Genomic DNA, 18934 nt, shown 5'->3' on the forward strand with positions numbered 1-18934 from the left:
AGAAGATGATGACTAAGAGAGTTTTCCCGAGAGCAAAACTCCCAACCAACAGCAATCGTTCCATTTCTAATTCATGTGTTATGTAAAAAGCAATTTGGGATGGAAAACCTGAAATAAAGGTTGCAGGCGAGTGTAGGGAGGAGGAGGGCTCTCTGTGGTAAGTTACGGATGCCATTTTGTTAAGAGTATGGCTGGCTGCTAAAAGGAAATGTTAGTTTTATTCAAAACATGAAAATAAAATCTCCTTTGATACTTGATATAGCCGTGGTAATTTTCTCATAAGTCTTTGGCCAGTTGGCTCATTCATTCTCTTTGCCTTTGGGGAATCTATGCTTCAATCTTAATGACGATGGTGACTCGAAATTAGCAGTTACTGGTGGAAGCTGCGAGATCCAAATATTTGTATGGATTTTTCTTTTAATGGCCATCAGTTCATAAGTATTTTCATTTAAAAAAAATGTTTCCCATTATTTCCAGTGAAACCAGATAGTGTCACATGAAAAAATTATATCAACAATGAACACATTTGATAAATAAGAATGAAAAAAAAAGTAAAATGGTTAATCCCTGTACTAATTATTTGTCCCATTTTTGTTAATACAAATTAAATGTTTCACTTGGTTAATGACAAGTTTGATCAAACAGTTCATAAACTGATGGATTGACTTTGAAATGAATTCAGGAGAAAAAAAATGACACGATGTGGAGCTGGCAAAGGGCCGCCTCTAGTGGGAACAGATGCCCAACAAATTTGGCGAGTAGTTTTGTTCTCTTCTATCTGTTGCAGTTCACAATCCTAATGAATGTTATGTTTAAATAACATGAATAAAGATAAAGTGAAAATGAATTCAACTCCAGTTTGAGCAGCAGAATAAAAATGAGCAAACTGTATTATCTTCTGCCACCTAATCTGGGTTGAATTTCCTCTGTATCTTTTTTGTTTGTTGAAGAATCCTTTTCTTGAGTCTCCTTGGCCATTGACAAGGTCTTTTGAGATGAATATGAAAAGATAGATTTAAAGGTTAAGGCCAGGGTCAGATGGTTGCAGATGTTTTGTGAGAGATTGTTCGGTTCAGTTTGTGGTACTTCTCCTGACTAAGGTATTTCAAACAGGCAGACTCATGGCCAGCAACTGTCAATGAATGTTGTTTGTCTCACAATTGATCCATGCAAACACAAACACAGAGTAGAAGGACTGTTTGTTTTTTCTTAGGCGGACAATTTTCCCCCAGCCCAAAGACTTTGTCGTTCGCCAGAGAAGAAGATGCTGTTTTTATTTCTAGAAAGTCGGATATTTTAAGTTTGACTCTTCAGATGATCATCTGAGACCATTTTTCAGGGGACAAATTGTGGCACCATGTGACAAAAATTTTTTAACTGTAAAAGGTTTGCAAAATCTTAGAAGTGTTAGGGAAAAGACGTAGAGCTTGGACCTAAGAAAAAAAAAGATAAACGAACTAGTGTCTTATCTCTTGATTTCAAATTTGAATTAACAGACAATGTAAAAATACTGGTTGCCATTGGGATATTTCATTATTTGATAGATTTAGATCAGACACCGTCTCCCTATAAAGAAGGTTAGAAAATAGATGTGTGTGTGTGTGTGTGTGTGTGTAATACATTGTACATAGTACATCGTACACACATATCCTTCTAACAGTTAAATAATATTAGATGAGCAATATTTCCTCTAACAATGTCTTGAGGGTTTTCATTGCAATAATTTTTATTTATTATCTCCACAAGTTTACAGATGTGATTACAACATCTCCATGAGCCATTGCCCATCTCTTTCTTGAGCGTTTTAACTTTAGGAATGGGCACTGAGATTCTAGAATTAGTTGGCTAAGGCCAATGAGATGGTTGCTCTCTACAATGTGCAATTCGGAACCCACAAGATTGGAATTGTCTCTTTCCTAGAGCTTGTAAGGATGTCTTTAAATTAAAGTATGTTTTGGAAAATTCTATGTAAAAATATCCAGAATCTTGAAAGATACAAAGACTGGGAATTTTTCGGTCAATACACCGATAGGAAGCTTTTATGGCTCCTACTTTCCTATCATCTATTCAACATCAGTCACTCTTTACATTTACCATTCTTCTGAATTTTATCCTGCATAATGCTCCTAGAAAGATTGTGTTTATTTTTCTGACATGATTCTTTGTGAAACAGGTGCTTGATAAGGATTATTTTGGAAAGACCAAAAGCCCCTTAAGTGATTACCCTCTCAAACTTCTTGCAAAGAAGGACAGATAGTGATCCTTGTCATCATTGAAGGCAAATCTAGAATTTTCCAATGTTTTCAATACTTTCATGCCACACAATACAATCAGAGTTACTTTAGCTAATGTGAAAAATTAATTTTTTTTTTCTTCCTAAGTGCCTCTTTTGAACATTTAGTCATATCGCAAAACACATATTGCATTTTCTGGTCACTCTTATATATTTAAATCACTTGAGAATACTATAGGTTTATAAAAATTATAAACAAAATCATTCTTATGATTATCCTTATAATAATGAAGGTATTTGGTAGTATGAATGGAAATTTAATTTTCAAACCTACTTCATGTTATCAACACATGCATAAAAGGTATGATGAATCACTCTTAACAGAAATTCATCGATTTGAATTTCACTATTTCAGATGGTAGAGTGAAATGATTAATTTTTTTAGCACAATGTTCTTCATTTTACAACCTCATCCAACTAAATCATTTCACTCTAGGACACTAGGTGTTTATAATTGCGATTTTGATAGAAAGAGGGTTATCCCTACCACTTTCCTGTATGAGTGGAATGATATTTAAAATATATATTTCACTTTTTTTTTTTTGGCTATTCTGAAGGCAAAAGAAAAAAAAATATTCAAGGAGCCAAAAAAGAAAAATCTCACAATGAAAACAAAGAACCCTATATAACAGTTACGGTTTTTGCGAGTGCTGGTTAAAAAGCCTTATTTGAAGCGACTTTGAAATATTTTTGTGATAAACAGGAATCAATATAATGTATTCATATCACAATTTTCCAAAGCATGTTTACTAGTTCTTTTCTCATTCACACCCTGCCATCATTCTGGTTTTATATATGTTCATTTAAAAAGATTTGCCAAACATAAATAAGAACAATTACAGAATTACAGAGCAGGATTACTTCTGAAGGAAAAAAAAAAAAAAAAAAAAGATCATCGGTCATATTCTCTTCTGCTATTCTATTTGACTTCATCATTAAGAAAAGTATTCAGGATGTCTAGCGGGTGAGGAGAGCAGAAGTGTGTTTTCATTTTGATATGATAGCTGCATTCAAGTTATTCTCCTCTTTACAATAGATTTTACCTAGCTTTATCTTCATAGGAAGCTGCTTTCAGTTGAAAAGCAGAAGTGAATAGAAGTGTCATGACATGGGATTAACAGTACAACCGGTTAGTAAATCAAATGTTTGAGGTGAAGAAAGTGGAATGTGACATGCATCAGCAGGATGGACGGGCAGGATTTGATGGAGACAAGTGAAAAGAAAAATTGTCATCATTGGTCGATGTGCCTGATATCTGCACAATTTTGAAAGCACGTGGTCCATTTAACCAGTCAGTCACTGTAATGAATCTGAGTGCATTAAGACATACCCTGCAACGTTAGTTCCTACTGAGTAGTGATAACCACAGGAGAAAGTAGCCCAAGTTCTGTTTCCAACAAAGAAAAAAAGGGAAAAAAAATTGCGCCCGAGGCTGAAAAACTGGTCAGTGTGGTTCACTCTTGAGATACCACTATGGAACATCCACATTATTCACACACACAAAAATGACCTTACTGAAGAAAACTCTCACATTGCCGCTCACACAGATTTTATACGGTACTCATAGTTAAGATTTTAAAATTTTGAGAGCGTTTGCCCAGTGTTTTAAACAGATACAGTAAGCAATCTATTGGTAGCACTTAAAAAGGCATGTTTAATAAGCACATCCATGGATTTCTTTTCTCCTTCTGGTAAGTATCCACACAAATATGTAAAAACTTAAATTGAAATGGGTAATGCTTAAAGATTTATCTGAGTAGCTTGGGAGATTATCTAAAAGGTTAATTTAAAGGCTTAATAAGAGATACTCCCTGTCATCATCAGTATCTTCACATGGAAGATTTTTTAAAATTCCACACAGTTTGGTCTTCATTCCATAACTCTGTATTTTCCAGTCCCTCTTTTTGTTTTCAGACCAAGTTTCCCTAAGAATAGGGTTAAAACTGTTACATGCCTAATATTTACTTAAAACTTTGTCAAAAGAAGAAGAATTCACACACACAGAAAAGCTCATTAAATATTCACACTTTAATATATGTTCCTCAGAAACAAATGTACAGTTAGATAACACATAAAGAATTATGAATGACTAATTATATTTTGCATATTTACAGCAAAGACAATTAGCAAATAGCTTTTATATGCAAAATAAATGAAAAAGTAATTAAGATGCACTAACCAGAGCAGCAATATCAAGTCTGTTGTCTTGTGATTCATTCCTAACAAACATAATAATTATGCATTCATTGTCATATAATTAAAACAGCTCTGTCCTTTAGAAAAATGGTTATTTACTGTATAATAACCTGAAGAGTGGCAGAAGTTCCTCATAATGGTGAGCAGGATAATTAAATATTTCTTCTTAAGAAATGCTCACCCAGTTTAGTTTATTATCATAAACAGCTGTTCCTCAGGAATGCCAAGGGTTCTTCTCTCCCCGGTCTGGGAAAGTTATTTTCTGTTTTGTTTGTAAGCTCTCGTTCTTTGCCTGACTAGTGAATTGAGCAGGGATGCTCCCGAGCCACTCTTCCCCTTTCTGAAACTAGTGCTTCTAGAGGCTGTCCCAAGTCCCAGAGGACCTTGGGAAACAACTTCAAGACCTACCCGTTTCTGCTTCTCTGGCAGAATATATTCTCCTTCTGAAGCTATTCTGGGACTTACTTTTGAATCGTTAACGTGGACCTAAATGTCAGCACGAGCCTTGAGGCAATGTATTGATTAATTAATTAATAAATAACATTCAGCATCTATCATGTTAGATAAGCCACCTGCATTTTAGAAATACCGCAACAAATTTCAAAATGGTTCACGTATTCGGTACTTAGTCTCATTTAAGTGATATAGACTATCCTCTGTGTTCCCCACAAATCGGCTGTGGGAGCCATTTTGTTTTACCAATGTCAAGAAGAGGTATATATTTATGACCTCCAGTTAATTTTTACTGACTGATATAAGCAATCAGAAATTATTTAAGCAGGAGATATAAATTATTTTGTGTCTACTTGGTGTGTTATCTTTATATATTGATACTATTATGTTGTCATGTACATATAGTCAACAAAATTTACTTATTTTATGGAATGAAATCATGTGTCCAATGGGGGTGGTGAGTGCAGGTGTAATTAGGGAAAGCAGTGTTTGTTTATTCTAAGTTACTGATTTTTTAAAAAAAGAATAGCAACTTTAAAAATGATTTGTAACATCTTAGATATTAGAGAAAGATAAACCTTAACTAGGAAAATATGTGTTGAATTTTTCATTAAAATTTTCCTTATTATTTAAAATGTCCTTTTCATTATACTTATTAAATGTTTTTTTTTTAACAGTATTAAATATAAACATCAACCTCAGAGGATAAGAAAATAAATGGTTTTGGTTAGGTTTTGTAGTTTCACTTTATTAAATATTTGCAACTAATTATTTCAGCACTTATTAAAATATAATTTCTTTCTTAAGTTCAAGAAATCAATAGCAAACAGCTAAGCAAAAAATGTTGTTTAATTTAAGTAAGGAGCCATGGCCTTATTTTGAGCCGTTTATCCTGAACTATTTATATATTTTCTAAATATTCCACACTATAAGCTCCTTTTGGCATGTAATGAAATGGATACGGACCAAGGAGAACCTAGAGAGATAATATATGCTCCTTGTCCCTGTGCTACATTTAGGAGAATTTAACCATAGCTTAGAATGCTAAAAAGGGATAATTGCCCCGAAGCGAAACTGGTTAAGTATATTATTAGAGCTCCTGTACGCTACGCACAGAATTTGGGAATAAAAAGAAAACAGAACTTGAAGCCACACCAGGGCATTCTGATAGCTCATTTTTTAGTGAAAGGCAGAAGAGAAAAACAACGTAATCACATCTTCAACTCTGATGCCACACCAGTGCAGGATTACCCATTACCAGCATACCAGAGGCATCAGGGGAAAGAAGTAAGAAAAAATATTTTAAATTTTATAATTGATTTTGTAAGGAATTCCAATAATCTCAACATAATTCTAAGTAGTCATCATAAAAAAAAAAAACCCTCTCTTTGTTCCTCCTTACATTTGTTGGTGATTTGGTATTGTTTTAAATTTTAGTTACTTGGACTGCAGAAGGGGCAAAGAGTACAGGAATTCTGTTGTTGTTTTTAATCCTTAGTGCTTATTAAAAACGTTCGTGTAACCATCCGTACATATGTATTTACCTAATTTGTATTCCTAATTTCATCTTGCAGGTTTAAAGAATATGGGGTTTATTCACCATTATAGTGGCAGTATCAGTTTATGTATCTGCTATTACAGATAGTAAAAATGATCAAACATTACATTCTTAGAAATGAGCCTATTTCTTTTTCAAGGAACAAAGGTCCCAAGAGTGGGAGATAAGAACCAAAAAATGAATGCCTGTGCCTGTTTATGTGCCTCTTTATCATCTTCCTTCTCAGAGCACACATTTCTCAGCAAAATGGGAAATAGGAAGCCCAAGCCCCAACTTCCAGACCACATGATGAAAATTATAATAACTCAAAATTTACAATTCATCTTGAAATTGCCTGTACCTTTCAATATGGAGTCTCATCACTTACCTTGAGCTGTCTTATGTGTTTATATTATGCCCCGCCCCCCTCAGACTACAGAATGGAAGATCCTGGGAGATAGGGACAGTGGTTCTTTTTTTTTGAGTAAGTGTTCTGCATGGCACATGCAATGAGGTAGTTGCTTGAGAGATACTGCTGAATGAATACTTCCATCATATATTCAACAGACACACCCCAAAGGGTCTTTGCCCCTTTTCAAAACAGTGCTAAAGGGGAGCTCTGTTTCTGCCTCCAAATTATTTATCCCCAACCCACTCCTTGCTTCCTTCGATTACATATAGTCTCTCAGGTTCCACATACTTCCAAAAGTACACATAACCCAAGCTATATCTGTTGTCATGTATATGATATATATGCAGTAGGACCTCAGTCAGTAGTCACTGAGTAACTAATTGACAGGCTAAATAAGTGACAGAAAAAGATGAATGAATGAATGAATGAATGAATGATATAAATATTAGTCGAGTGTGCTCACGGAGATGGATATCTTCTCAGCAGATGTAAATATCTTTGTTCTGTCTCATCTTTGACTTGTATGAAATGTGTGATGTGGCCATCAAAGTCATGGCAGTTTGAACACTCATGAGCCAAGCCCATGAAGTCTTTCTAGGTGTGTATTTTTGAAAATACATGTTTTGTATCTTGGGGTGAAAGATAACCAAACGGGGAGATTGGAAAAATAATTGTTTCTGTTTCACATATAGACTCTCCCTTTGAAACTCCCTTTTGGCTCTTAGGCCAATCCCTGCTATAATTGTTGACTTACAGGGTTCTGTATTCTCCCATACAGCTCACTATACACTTTGAATAATCAATCATCACTCCCCTGTGTGCAGCTGAAACAATTATCCTGCAGAAAAGTTTACCAAGAAGAGCTCCGACCAAATGCAACTTTTTCAAATTGATGGCCTTATTATAAAAATGTCTTTATAAGGAATTCCCTAAGTACTTTACTAAAATTCAACATAAAAATACTCATAAGCCTGGTATTTATGCCTATGTCTGATAACCCAGAACAAAAAGAAAGAATTTTAGAAGGTTGGCATTCAAAAGCAGGTCAGAAAAAAAGAGCCTATGTACAGGTAATCGAAATCATCTCAAAATACACTGTCCAGCTCGCGTAAGTTTTAATAAAATGGAGGGTGATCGGACGCCTGGATGGTTCAGTCAGTAGAGCCTGTGACTCTTGCTCTTGGGGTCGTGAGTTCAAGCTCCATGTTGGGCATATAGCTTACTTAAAAAAATAAATAAATATAATAAAATAGATGGTGTTCATGAACACAGAAGCAGGAGTGTTTTTATTGCTTGCAACCTTCCTTTCTGACTATTGGTTTTCATTGGCTTAATGGATCTCCTAAGGAATAAATATGAGCAGGTGCAAAGTAAAAGGAAATCTATTTATAAACTCCAAATGAGGCCATGTAATAGAAAATTGGGCCTAGAATCAAACTGGCCTAGAATATCTGAACGCAAAACAGGTGAGTCGTAGAGATTACATATAAAATCTTCATGGTCCTCTTTACACAATGGGTCAGCAAGCACTTTTTGGACACCCTATTTCTGTGCCTTAAGACTCCCCTGAAAGTTTTGGTTAATGTGAAAAACAGCATAGTCATGTAAACCCTAGAATAGCTGTTATGTGAGTATAAAACAACAAATTATCAAGCTGGAATGCTGTGGTAAAATCCAGGATTCATATGTAGAAATTAAATATAGATCTTTTCATTTTTTTTTAATATTACATGTGTGTTTGTTAGTTTTGATAGGATGGAATCGTGATAATCACTCTCAAAAACAACTGGAGAATAGCCCACAGGGGTGCCTTTTCCACGGCACATGCCATGGGTCTATCAAGACTTAATACTCCATGCTGGGTACCCCCAAACTCCCTAAACTCCCAGCTTCTGAGCCTGGCAACTCCCTGTGCCTCACTTATGTCCCAGATGCAAGGGACATGCCAAAAAGGACCTGAGTCTTACCCAGTCACCCACACATGAGGCCGGTTATTTCATCATGAAGAAGCAACCCATCAGGGCTGTTTCAGGCAAGGGAAGGGGCAGTGACAGGCAAGAGGTGCTGGTGGTGGGTGCTGCTGGCATGTTCAAGAAAACCCATTTTCTGCCTGCTAAAGACCCCCCAATGTAGGATGAATCAAATTCCACCAGCTTCAATCCGGCTACATTGTACTTGAATAATAATCCTGAAATGTACATTGATGCTGAAGAAGTCGCTTCTTCAAAACTTTAAGGCAACAATTAAGTATTCCATTGTCATGGCTCAATTAAATGGTTTGGCCTGAGAAAATTGGGGATTGTAAAGTGAGGATGGAATGTGCTTTGATCCTCTTTCCAGGGTTATTGTTTCATTAATAAATGAACATGTCATTTGTCTCACCAGAGGGAGCTCATGCCCTCCAGGCTTTTTTCCCTTTTTTGTTCAGGTTTTATAAAGATGAATTTCCAGTGCTCTGAAATACCATGGATTAGTAGTTAAGCCTGACAGCACTTCGGGGAGTAGCGAGCTTAAAGTGCCCCACACAGGTCTCCAAAGCACTTGTTTACTAATAGAGGAAATCAGCCACCGTCTGCAGCTGCTGATATCGCATTACCATTTGGAAAGACAGTAGCTGAGATAACAAATCACACAGTTTTAATAATTACTCCTGCATTCCCGTTTTTTGTTTCCTGCATAACTGTAAAGGCTGGATTTCTTCCAAATAAACAGATAAAAACAGTATGGAACTTTTATCTTTTAATGATAATGACAACACATCATGTTTCACTAAAAGTTTCCTGCTGAATTTTTTCTGATTTCTAGAGTTTCAATAAAATGTAATTATACTTTATAATGCCACTCTTTTAATCTTCACTTCAAAAACTATTCACAGTGAGCAAGTTTGCCAGGCACCAAGAGTAGGGGACAATCCACCAGGACTCACCCATGTTGACTTGCTCCGTTCTGTCTTGGGGTAAACCTGTCATTGAAATTGCATCCTGTACATTGAGCTGCTTTGCATTCAAATTAATAGCTAGTTTAATTTGAATGTAAAATAGCTCCATTTATGCCATCATTTAAAAAAAGAAGTGAGGCATTTGGCAATGAATGGATGTTTAAGATATGATACATTTGCAACATATTTTTAATCCTAAATTGAACCTATATGAGGATGGGGACATTTTAATATCAATAGATAAGTCATAAAAGAAACCCTTTTAAAAATCTGCATAGTAAATATGTGCTTTAGGGGTCAAAACTACTCCATTGTACAGATACAGTACAGGGTTTAGTTCATATGGTTGGTGCTGGGCATTTTCCGGCAAATCTGTGTATTGTTACATTTCTATAGTCCAAGAATGGCAATTGATTTTTAAAACACATGCTGCAACTTTATTTGCTCAGTAATTACATGGACTTTATTTGGAGGTCAGTGAAAGAACAACTAAATAGGAAAATGAAGTCTTCCTCCCTTGTGCCATGAAACCATAAAAGTTGGCAGACAGAAAGGAATGCTAAACTTTTTCCCAGAGCTCTGAGTTTGGTTTCCACTGGTCCATGTTCCATTGGGTGATTAGAGAAAGCTTTTTTAAAGCCTTACTTCAGAATGATCTTAATTGGTGCAAGGTTGAGCCCTTTCTAGGAGGGGAGGGAAAAGGTTGAATAGCCTTTTCAAGTCACATGAAAGTTTCTAGGATGAATGTACGATAATTAGATTAATAAGTAGCTTAATTTATCACAGCTGAGGATTTCAACAGCCACACATTAGAGCAAGAAAAAAAGATTAGTGTGATTCTAGTTTGAAAAAAAAAATTGTACTGAAACTTGATTAACCTTAAACACAAAGTGCCTTTCTTCCTCAGTCTAAATGTCTGATGGGGGGGAGGGGGTGTGGCGTGGGGAAGTGGAGAGAGCTCCTGAAATAATCAGGAAAGTCCTATTTTATTCCTTTCTGTCTCCCAGTTAATGAGCAGTATCAGGATTGCTTGAACCAACTTTTCCCTTTACCGCTCCTTAGCCTTCAAATAATGGGTTGGGCATAAGCCTGTAGAATCCTAAATTACGTTGCCCACCCACATCATAGAGATATACCTTCTCCGATGCGCAATTTGTCATAAGCTGATTCTCTTGTCACAGCTGAAAAAAGAAGTCATGTGGTTGGGAGGAGAATAGGATTTGGAGGAGGCCATAATTCCAGTTAGTATGTGGTGGGAACAGCGAGACTCAGATTGTTGGATGGTATTTCCAAGAGTTACCTCAGGCCTTTAAAGCCTGGATCTAGTCCCATGCCTTCAAAACGCATAGGTTACCCAAGCAAGGGGTAGCAATGAGTTAAGGTAAGCAGTATTCATTGATAAACCATGCTGAATCAAGACAATTATTATAAAAGCAAGATTAATTGACTCACAGGGGGTTAAAAGATCAGTCGGAAACGGACGCTCAAAAAAATACGAACCAAATCAAGCTCTTGTCCATTGGGAGTCTTTCCCCCATCTTCTCCACATGTGCACAATAAAATATTTTGATAAAAAAGAATCTGCTGGACCATCTGATGGTCATATCCAACAGGGGCGGGCTAACGTCAGATTGGATTAACCTTAAAATTTTCCTGACTCCTGTCTGGCTACAAACGAAACTTCAGCGCCGTGTGGCACAAAGCCGCTGGTTTCAGCGTCAGTTTCTCAATGGAAGAGCCTGGAGGGTGAATCTCTGGCACCTGTCAACACTCAACAGTCATGGTGGTTGGGAGTCCAGCTAATGCGAGCCCAGCAGTGGACTGGTGCATGGGGCATTGTCCCTGTGGTTGCGTGACAAAGGTGTGTGGCTGGATGTGGGTAGGCACTTGTGACACCCTCCAACTGGAAGAGAAAAATACCAAGCTAAAATACCAGACAACTGCAGGAACTGCACTACCTCTAGCACAACAAAAATCGCTGTGACTTTCTCTTCAGTCTCTGAAGCTTACATAATGGAGTCCTGAAAGAGGTGCAGGTGTAGAATAGCCGGGCGGGCATATGGCCCCAGCTAGGATATCGGAAAGTTACCTGTGGCCCAGCCGGATCAACATGGCCGTTGCCAAGAACACGCAAGCACTGGTGGTGTGGGAAGTTCAATAATTGGAGCCAGAGCCCGAGGTGAGTCTGTCTCCACTGGGGGTCTTCTCTCAGAGCACGAGTCTTCTTTTCTGCTGGGATGAAAGAGAAGCTTTATTTATTCAGTTTTTAATTATACAATGAAAAACGATATCACATTATCCCATTATAGATGGAATATGGTTTAAAATAGTGACGTTTAAAGCACCAATGTAATTATGGACTCTGAACACTTGGAAACCCAAGGCACAGCTCAAGCAGCAGCCTGAATCTGAAAGTGCTTATATCTAAAATGGGTATCTCATTACTGGTTAACATTATTTAGTTAGGAGGGGATATGACCTCTAATTTGCCTTTAAATGATTAATTTGGTGTTTAAATAAGTGTCTTTTATTTAATAATGTTTTCTTCCACCAATTCACTTATGTCAATAAACTCTTTGTTTAACCTTCTTAAAGGAAACATTTTCTCTGCTCAGAGGCAATTAATGAGCGATCAAATAAATAGGTGCAGGAAAATGAACTAAAATTAAGGGCTGCCCAGGACAGCAAATGTGCTTTACTCTATGGCGTGGATATTGTATGTTGCTGTCCCAGCTGTGACACAGGAAGTGCATCAGTTCAGCCCCAGTCCTCCCAGTGGAATCCTTCCTTTCATGGTTCAGGGCAGAAGCCACTCACATCATAGAACCTGCCAAGATGGGAACACCCCATACACAGAGGCATTTTCTTTTGACTGCTCGTTCTTCAAGTTTGGTAAAAATGACTCTCAGTCTTCAACTAAGGAATGGGTTGTTACTTTTTAATGGGAAATTAAGGGGGAAGGAAAATATATGCAACGCTAATGTCAAATACTAGTATGGCTAACATTAATATTAATATCAGAGTGTCAAATAGTACCTTTTGCAGTCTTAAGGACATAAAAGTATATCATGGATTACTTACTTTATCTTTTCCTAGGTAATTTGTTTTAAAATAAAGTTTTTCTCCATAGTTATCTATGGAATCAGAATGGATTTTGCTTTTTGTGTTATTACTTAGAGTTATAAGCTGTCAAATTTTACTTAGCTTTCTATGGTATGTGAAAAAATTTTTTTAACAATTTTAATTCTTTAAAAATCCAACATTATTTAAAATTTGGATGCCTTCTGGGGGGGTGGGGGTCTGGGTGGCTCGGTGGGTTAAGTAGCTGACTTCAGCTGAGATCATGATCTCCCAGTATGGGAGTTCTCCCAGTATGTGAGTTCCAGCCCTGCGTCGGGCTCTGGGCTGACAGCTCGGACCCTGGATTCTGCTTCTGATTCTGTGTCTCCCTCCCTCTCTGCCCCTCCTCTGCTTGCTCTCTTTCTCTCTGTCAAAAATAATAAACATGAAATTTTTTTTTTTTTTAATTTTCTTGGATGCTTTTCTAACAGGAGCAAATGAATCACCAAGATTTCTCTTTCTCAGAAGAGAAGCCTGCGAGTATGGCAGGGACTGCTGGTCGTATCCTAATAATCATGCCCTCTTTTCCATAGTTATGGATTTTTGCCCTAAGGCATGCAGACAGCAAAACCAGAGATGACGTTTACACATCTCCTTATAACTGCCGAGTGCAGCTCTAAGGCTCGGCTCTGGCCGAGATGAAGCAAGCAGAAGTGACGTGTGCAACCTCCTCCTTGTTGGGTCCCTAAGTGGCAGGTCTTCTTTTCACCCTTCTCCCTCTTCAAATCGAAATAAAAGAACCCTTAATGGTTTTCGGGAACAGAGTTGCCATCTCAGCTCAACCTCTATGTGAGAGAAAAAATATGCTCCTGTCTTGTTAAAACCCCTGTGTTTTCAGCTAAGCCTACATCCTAACTAATACACTGACAAAACATAGGCAAAATCGGGGCGCCTGCGTGGCTCAGTCAGTTGAGCGTCCGACTTCAGCTCAGGTCACGATCTCGCGGTCTGTGGGTTCGAGCCCCGCGTCGGGCTCTGTGCTGACAGCTCAGAGCCTGGAGCCTGTTTCGGATTCTGTGTCTCCCTCTCTCTCTGACCCTCCCCCGTTCATGCTCTGTCTCTCTCTGTCTCAAAAATAAATAAATGTTAAAAGAAATAAATTAAAAAAAAAAAAACATAGGCAAAATAAAACCACACTTAGTGCCATGTTGAACCAGTCAGTAAGTCTTCCTCCCATGCCACCTCTGTCACTGTTTCTGCTTTTTAAGCTACTCTCCTCTAAAAGATACTTTGATTTGAGATTTCATTCAAAACCTTTTGAATGGCTCTCCATTGCCTTCCTCAAGAAGGACAGTCCCTTACTAGACCTTCAACACTCTGTGATTTTTCCAGCCTCAGCTACTCACATTATTTCCTACACATATCTCCCCACCTTCTCTGGTCATACTAGACAGTTGCACTTTGGGGGCCACTCCCGTCCTTCCTCTCTGCCAGTTCAAGTTTTATCCACCATGTTGTTAAAAACCAAGAAGAGGGGCACCTGGGTGGCTCAGTCAGGTAAGACTCTGATCTGACTTGATTTCAGCTCAGGTCACAATCTCCGGGTGGTGAGATTGAACCCTGCGTCAGGCTCTTTGCTAAGAGTGGGGCCTGCTTAAGATTTCTCTCTCTCTCTCTCTGCCCCTCTCCCCCGCTCCTACACTTTCTCTCAAATAATAACTAAATAGATAAATAAACTTAAAATAATTTTTTTAAAAGAGTCGTATAAAAACTTGAGAACCTTGGAGTCACATGGGCCTCACTGAAGCCATGAGGTGCACATAGGACACCCTGACTTTCCCTGCAGCACTTCTCACAGTTTGTTATTGTACATCTGATCACCGTCTGCCTCCCCTAGAAGTCCACAAGTTCCACATGGGCAGGGAGGATGACTGTTTGTCTCACTATTCTGTCTCCAGGAGTAGCATGGCGACTGGCAATTGGTAGACAGATGATAAATATTTGTTGAGTGAGTGAACAAACATCTCTGAATCTGTTTCGCGGCTATTAAATGAGGCTAGCGATAACTAACTCACAGGTTGTTGCTAGAAGTAAATGAGAAAGTAAAATGGGGTAACGCGTGTCCAACAATTGGCACATGGTACATAGTGAAGGGGAAGCAATATCGTGCAGTGATTGGCGGCGCAAATTTTGGAGAGAGACCTCCGTGGGTATGGCTACAGCCAGGCACTTGTAGCATGGCACTGGTTAAGCTATTTATCTTTTGTAGTTCTCCGTCTCTTCCTCTACAAAGCTGACATAAAATGTACCTCGTATTTTTGTTGAATGCAATACATTTGATCACCTATGTGCTGACCACAGTGAGTGTTCCATAACTGGCATTCAGCAATAGTACCTAGTGCCGTCCATCATTCATCTAATTGTTCATTTATTTACTCAACAGATTTTTATTGATCGCATACTATGTACCAGGCACTGGGCTTTGTGCTGGGAATACAATGGGGAGCAAATCAGAGTGGACCATGGGGCCCACCCCATGAAATCAATAGCTTGGTGAGATGGATCATTAAATAAATAAACATGCAAGTAGCTGCCGAAGAAGAAAAAGGGTGCCATGAAAGGGAGCAACAAAGGACGGGGAATTACAGAAGTAGCGATTCTTCAGGATCCAGCTCACATGGTCTCAGCTCCATGAAACCTACCTTTGCCCTTTCCCATTCTCTCCCAACTATATGGTCTTTCTCCTTCATCCAAACCCCATGCCACATTATAGTTTTATTATGATATTTGTTTCTTTTTACTCATAAGCTCATAAGTGTAGCTAATAATGACAGCTATTGCTAGTCTAATTTAAGCCCCTGTCTAATCCTTACCAGCTGGACTAGAAACTTCTTGAAGGTAAAGTCTGTTTTACCTGCCTGCCTCTGCTGCGCCTGTGGAATCTAAAGAGTTCCAGGCATAAACTAAGGGCTCCAGGAATTGTAGAATAGAACTATATTGTACTCTCTTCTTTGACTTCCAAATATGAAAAATTTACCCTATTTCAAAAGATTCTGTCTAATCTTCACACTATTTCATTCATGAACTTTTATACATTAATTTCTTTCACATATTATAGATGACAAATAAATCAGAAACAAGTTACAATGGAATTTTAATCATGAAAAAGCTTTAGTGTCTTATAGCAAGAGGGACATTCTTAGAAGAATCCCAGACTGAAATCCCTTGGCCAACCCCTGAAGATACTCTGGTTTCTGCAATCTGAAAGTATCTTCCCAGTATAAAATTCTGCTGCTGCCTGTCCCAGGATCTTTTCAAAAAGAGCAGTCATCATTACTTAAAACAGAAAGCATAGTAATGGCTCTTTCTGGCAGCATAATCTCTTTACTGAAGGGAAAACATTTACATTACACTCAGACTGACAGTAAATAATACAGAAAAGAACATTTATCACCTCACACAACCAAAAAATCCACACAACCAACATCCAGGGATGTTGTAGATGAGGCTTGATCTGATACCTCAAGGATATCCAAAAGATCTGGCGAGTTCTTTCCAGCAATTCATGTCAGCCTCATCCAAGACTAGCTCCACGCCTACTCCCAAAATGGCTGCTCATAGTTTCTGGAGCCATATGCCTTCTTTTTTTGTGTCAGGGAGAGCAACTTTGTTCCAGCATTCCCAAAAAACCCTCTATAGCCACTGTATGGTCGGCTCAGTTCACATGTTGACCCTTGCTTCCACTGCTGCAGTCAAGAAGATAGAATGCGGTGATTGGCTTGGCCTACTCTAGGATGCAGTGAGGTAGGCTTTCATAAAATTACATAGACCCCCAAAGGAAACTAGAGACTATTGGGAAGAGTAAAGGATGAAACTGATGCTGACAAAGCATCTAACAAACATTGACTCTGTGAGATCTTGGTCAGACTTGGTCTATGAAGCTCAGGAGGATAGGGCCACTCGTTCATATCAGCAAGAGCAAAAGAAAAAGGTATGGACTTCTTCCTTCCCTTCCGAAAATGGCATTATATTCTGGGCGGACCTTGGGTGGGGGCAGGAATGAGCTTGGCTTTTGTATTTGTTCTGCTCAGGGGTAAATGTTATGATCTAATACAGTAAATACTTTTATTTTTTAAATTTATTTTTAAGTAATCTCTACATCCAATGTGAGACTCGAACTCATGACCCTGAGATCAAGAGTCACATGCTCTACTGACTGAGCCAGCCAAGTGCCCCTAATATAGTCAGTACTTTTAAATAAAATTATTCCTATTCTGAATTTTTGAAATCATTATTAAGTGAAGGCCAAGTAACAATATACACTCCCTTAAGTTATTAAATTTCCTAGTAGAAATGTTGACATTTTACCTCATCTTCAAGGAAAAATAACTTGAGAGAACTTTCAAGGGAAGACTTTAATTTGTCTCCACTTATTTTGATCAAGTGAAAGCTGCTAGAAAATCCACTGAATATCACCTATTATCTTTTTCTCTTTCTTTCCTCTGCTTCTCCCCAGCCCCCCACCCATGTTTGTCTGTCTCTTTTACACACACATACTGCTTTCTTCTCTGTCCTTTCTTCCCTTTTCCTCTTCTTCTACACCTGCCATTCTTTTTTGTAATATCATTGATTTTTTAAAAAGTTTTTATTAAATCCATTTGATTTTTTTAAGTAAGCTCTACGCCTAACATGGGACTTGAACTCACCACCCCAAGATCAAGAGTCACATGCTCTACCGACTAAGCCAGCCAGGCGTCCTCACCTACACCCTGCCATTCTTCCTTCCCTCCCTGTCTCCTCATTCTTCTCTCTCTTTTCTCTCATGTTGTTCACTCTTCCTCTCTCTCCAAATGGTTCCCAATAGATGGGTTAATTCAATAGGAGAAAGTGAGCATCATGGAAATAAAGATGAAACTAGCGGCAATGACTTACGTCTGTTTTGGGGAGAGCTATGCCCACTTCTCTACTGTCTCCAAACTGCATCATAGGACAAAGTTTCAGCCATCTGGTAAGAAATATGATGGTTTCGCCAAAATGTTGTGCATTAGCCATTAAAGGGGAGAAACTCCGATCTGTTTACTGGTGAACCCTATGGTCTAACTCTTACCTCCCTAATCTGCACACCACACTCCAGAGCTAAGAAGACAGCTTAGTTTACTCACCTCCATTTCAGAGTCTTGAAGGACCAGTAAGCATAGGCACTAACAGTGCGATAGAATGACCAGATTTTTAGGCTTAAGGTATTATTGTCTTTACTTCTGGCTGATTTTTGAACTCTGACATTCTTCAGAGTAGCATGAAATCTGTTTTCCAAATAACTTTATCCATGAACCATTAACATTATCAAGGACAGTTCGCAAACAAAGGCAATGACTTTAAAGTCAAGTAAAATGTAATAACTCTTGTTTATAAAATAAAAGTATTATGTTTTGGGATCAGCCTAAGCCAAATACAGTCCTCAAAAAAAATAAAGGAAATTCCTTGCATGTTTTTTCAGGGAACCTGATACCATAAAAAAGTTTTGATGTACGGTTTTAAAATAGCTATTTGGAGTTATCAAAATACCCTTGTTTAAGGGATAACTCTGAGATTAATATGCAAGTTTTTGTAAGATCTATAATATGAAAGTTTTGAGCAACATTTTTTAAAATAGAGACTCAGTTGCTAATGGTAAAAGAAAAAAAAATCTGTCCCGTAAGAGGTAATTTAATACCTAGAGCTTGCTTACAAAAGATGGAAGAGTTGGGGCGCCTGGGTGGCTCAGTCGGTTGCGCGTCCAACTTCGGCTCAGGTCACGATCTCACGGTCCGTGAGTTCGAGCCCCGTGTCGGGCTCTGTGCTGACAGCTCAGAGCCTGGAGCCTGCTTCGAATTCTGTGTTTCCCTCTCTCTCTGCCCCTCCCCTGCTCATGCTTTGTCTCTCTCTGTCTCAAAAATAAATAAAAACACTAAAAAAAAAATCAAAAGATGGAAGAGTAATGAACCTTTATGTTGCTTTTATATCTAGTTTTATGGCTTGTTCCCATGATGACAAACAAATATACTA

General features: G+C 38.1%; 1 protein-coding gene across 1 annotated transcript in view; it reads right to left on the reverse strand.

Annotated features, from left to right (window-relative positions):
• Window positions 1-229: 229 nt before the first annotated feature.
• The window catches only part of LOC147579940 (uncharacterized), a 144058-nt gene continuing 125353 nt past the window's right edge, over window positions 230-18934 (reverse strand). The window contains exons 5-6 of the mRNA XM_086708525.1: window positions 11919-12061; window positions 230-1433 (exon numbers count right to left, since the gene is read on the reverse strand). Of these exons, the coding sequence (XP_086564651.1) occupies window positions 12038-12061 (24 nt within the window). The 3' untranslated portion in view covers window positions 230-1433; window positions 11919-12037. The remainder of the gene's footprint in view (window positions 1434-11918; window positions 12062-18934) is intronic.

The sequence above is a fragment of the Puma concolor genome, chromosome B3, assembly GCF_028749965.1.
Source record: "Puma concolor isolate L17-30 chromosome B3, mPumCon1.1.hap2, whole genome shotgun sequence".
In the NCBI taxonomy this organism is placed as follows: Eukaryota; Metazoa; Chordata; class Mammalia; order Carnivora; family Felidae; genus Puma; species Puma concolor.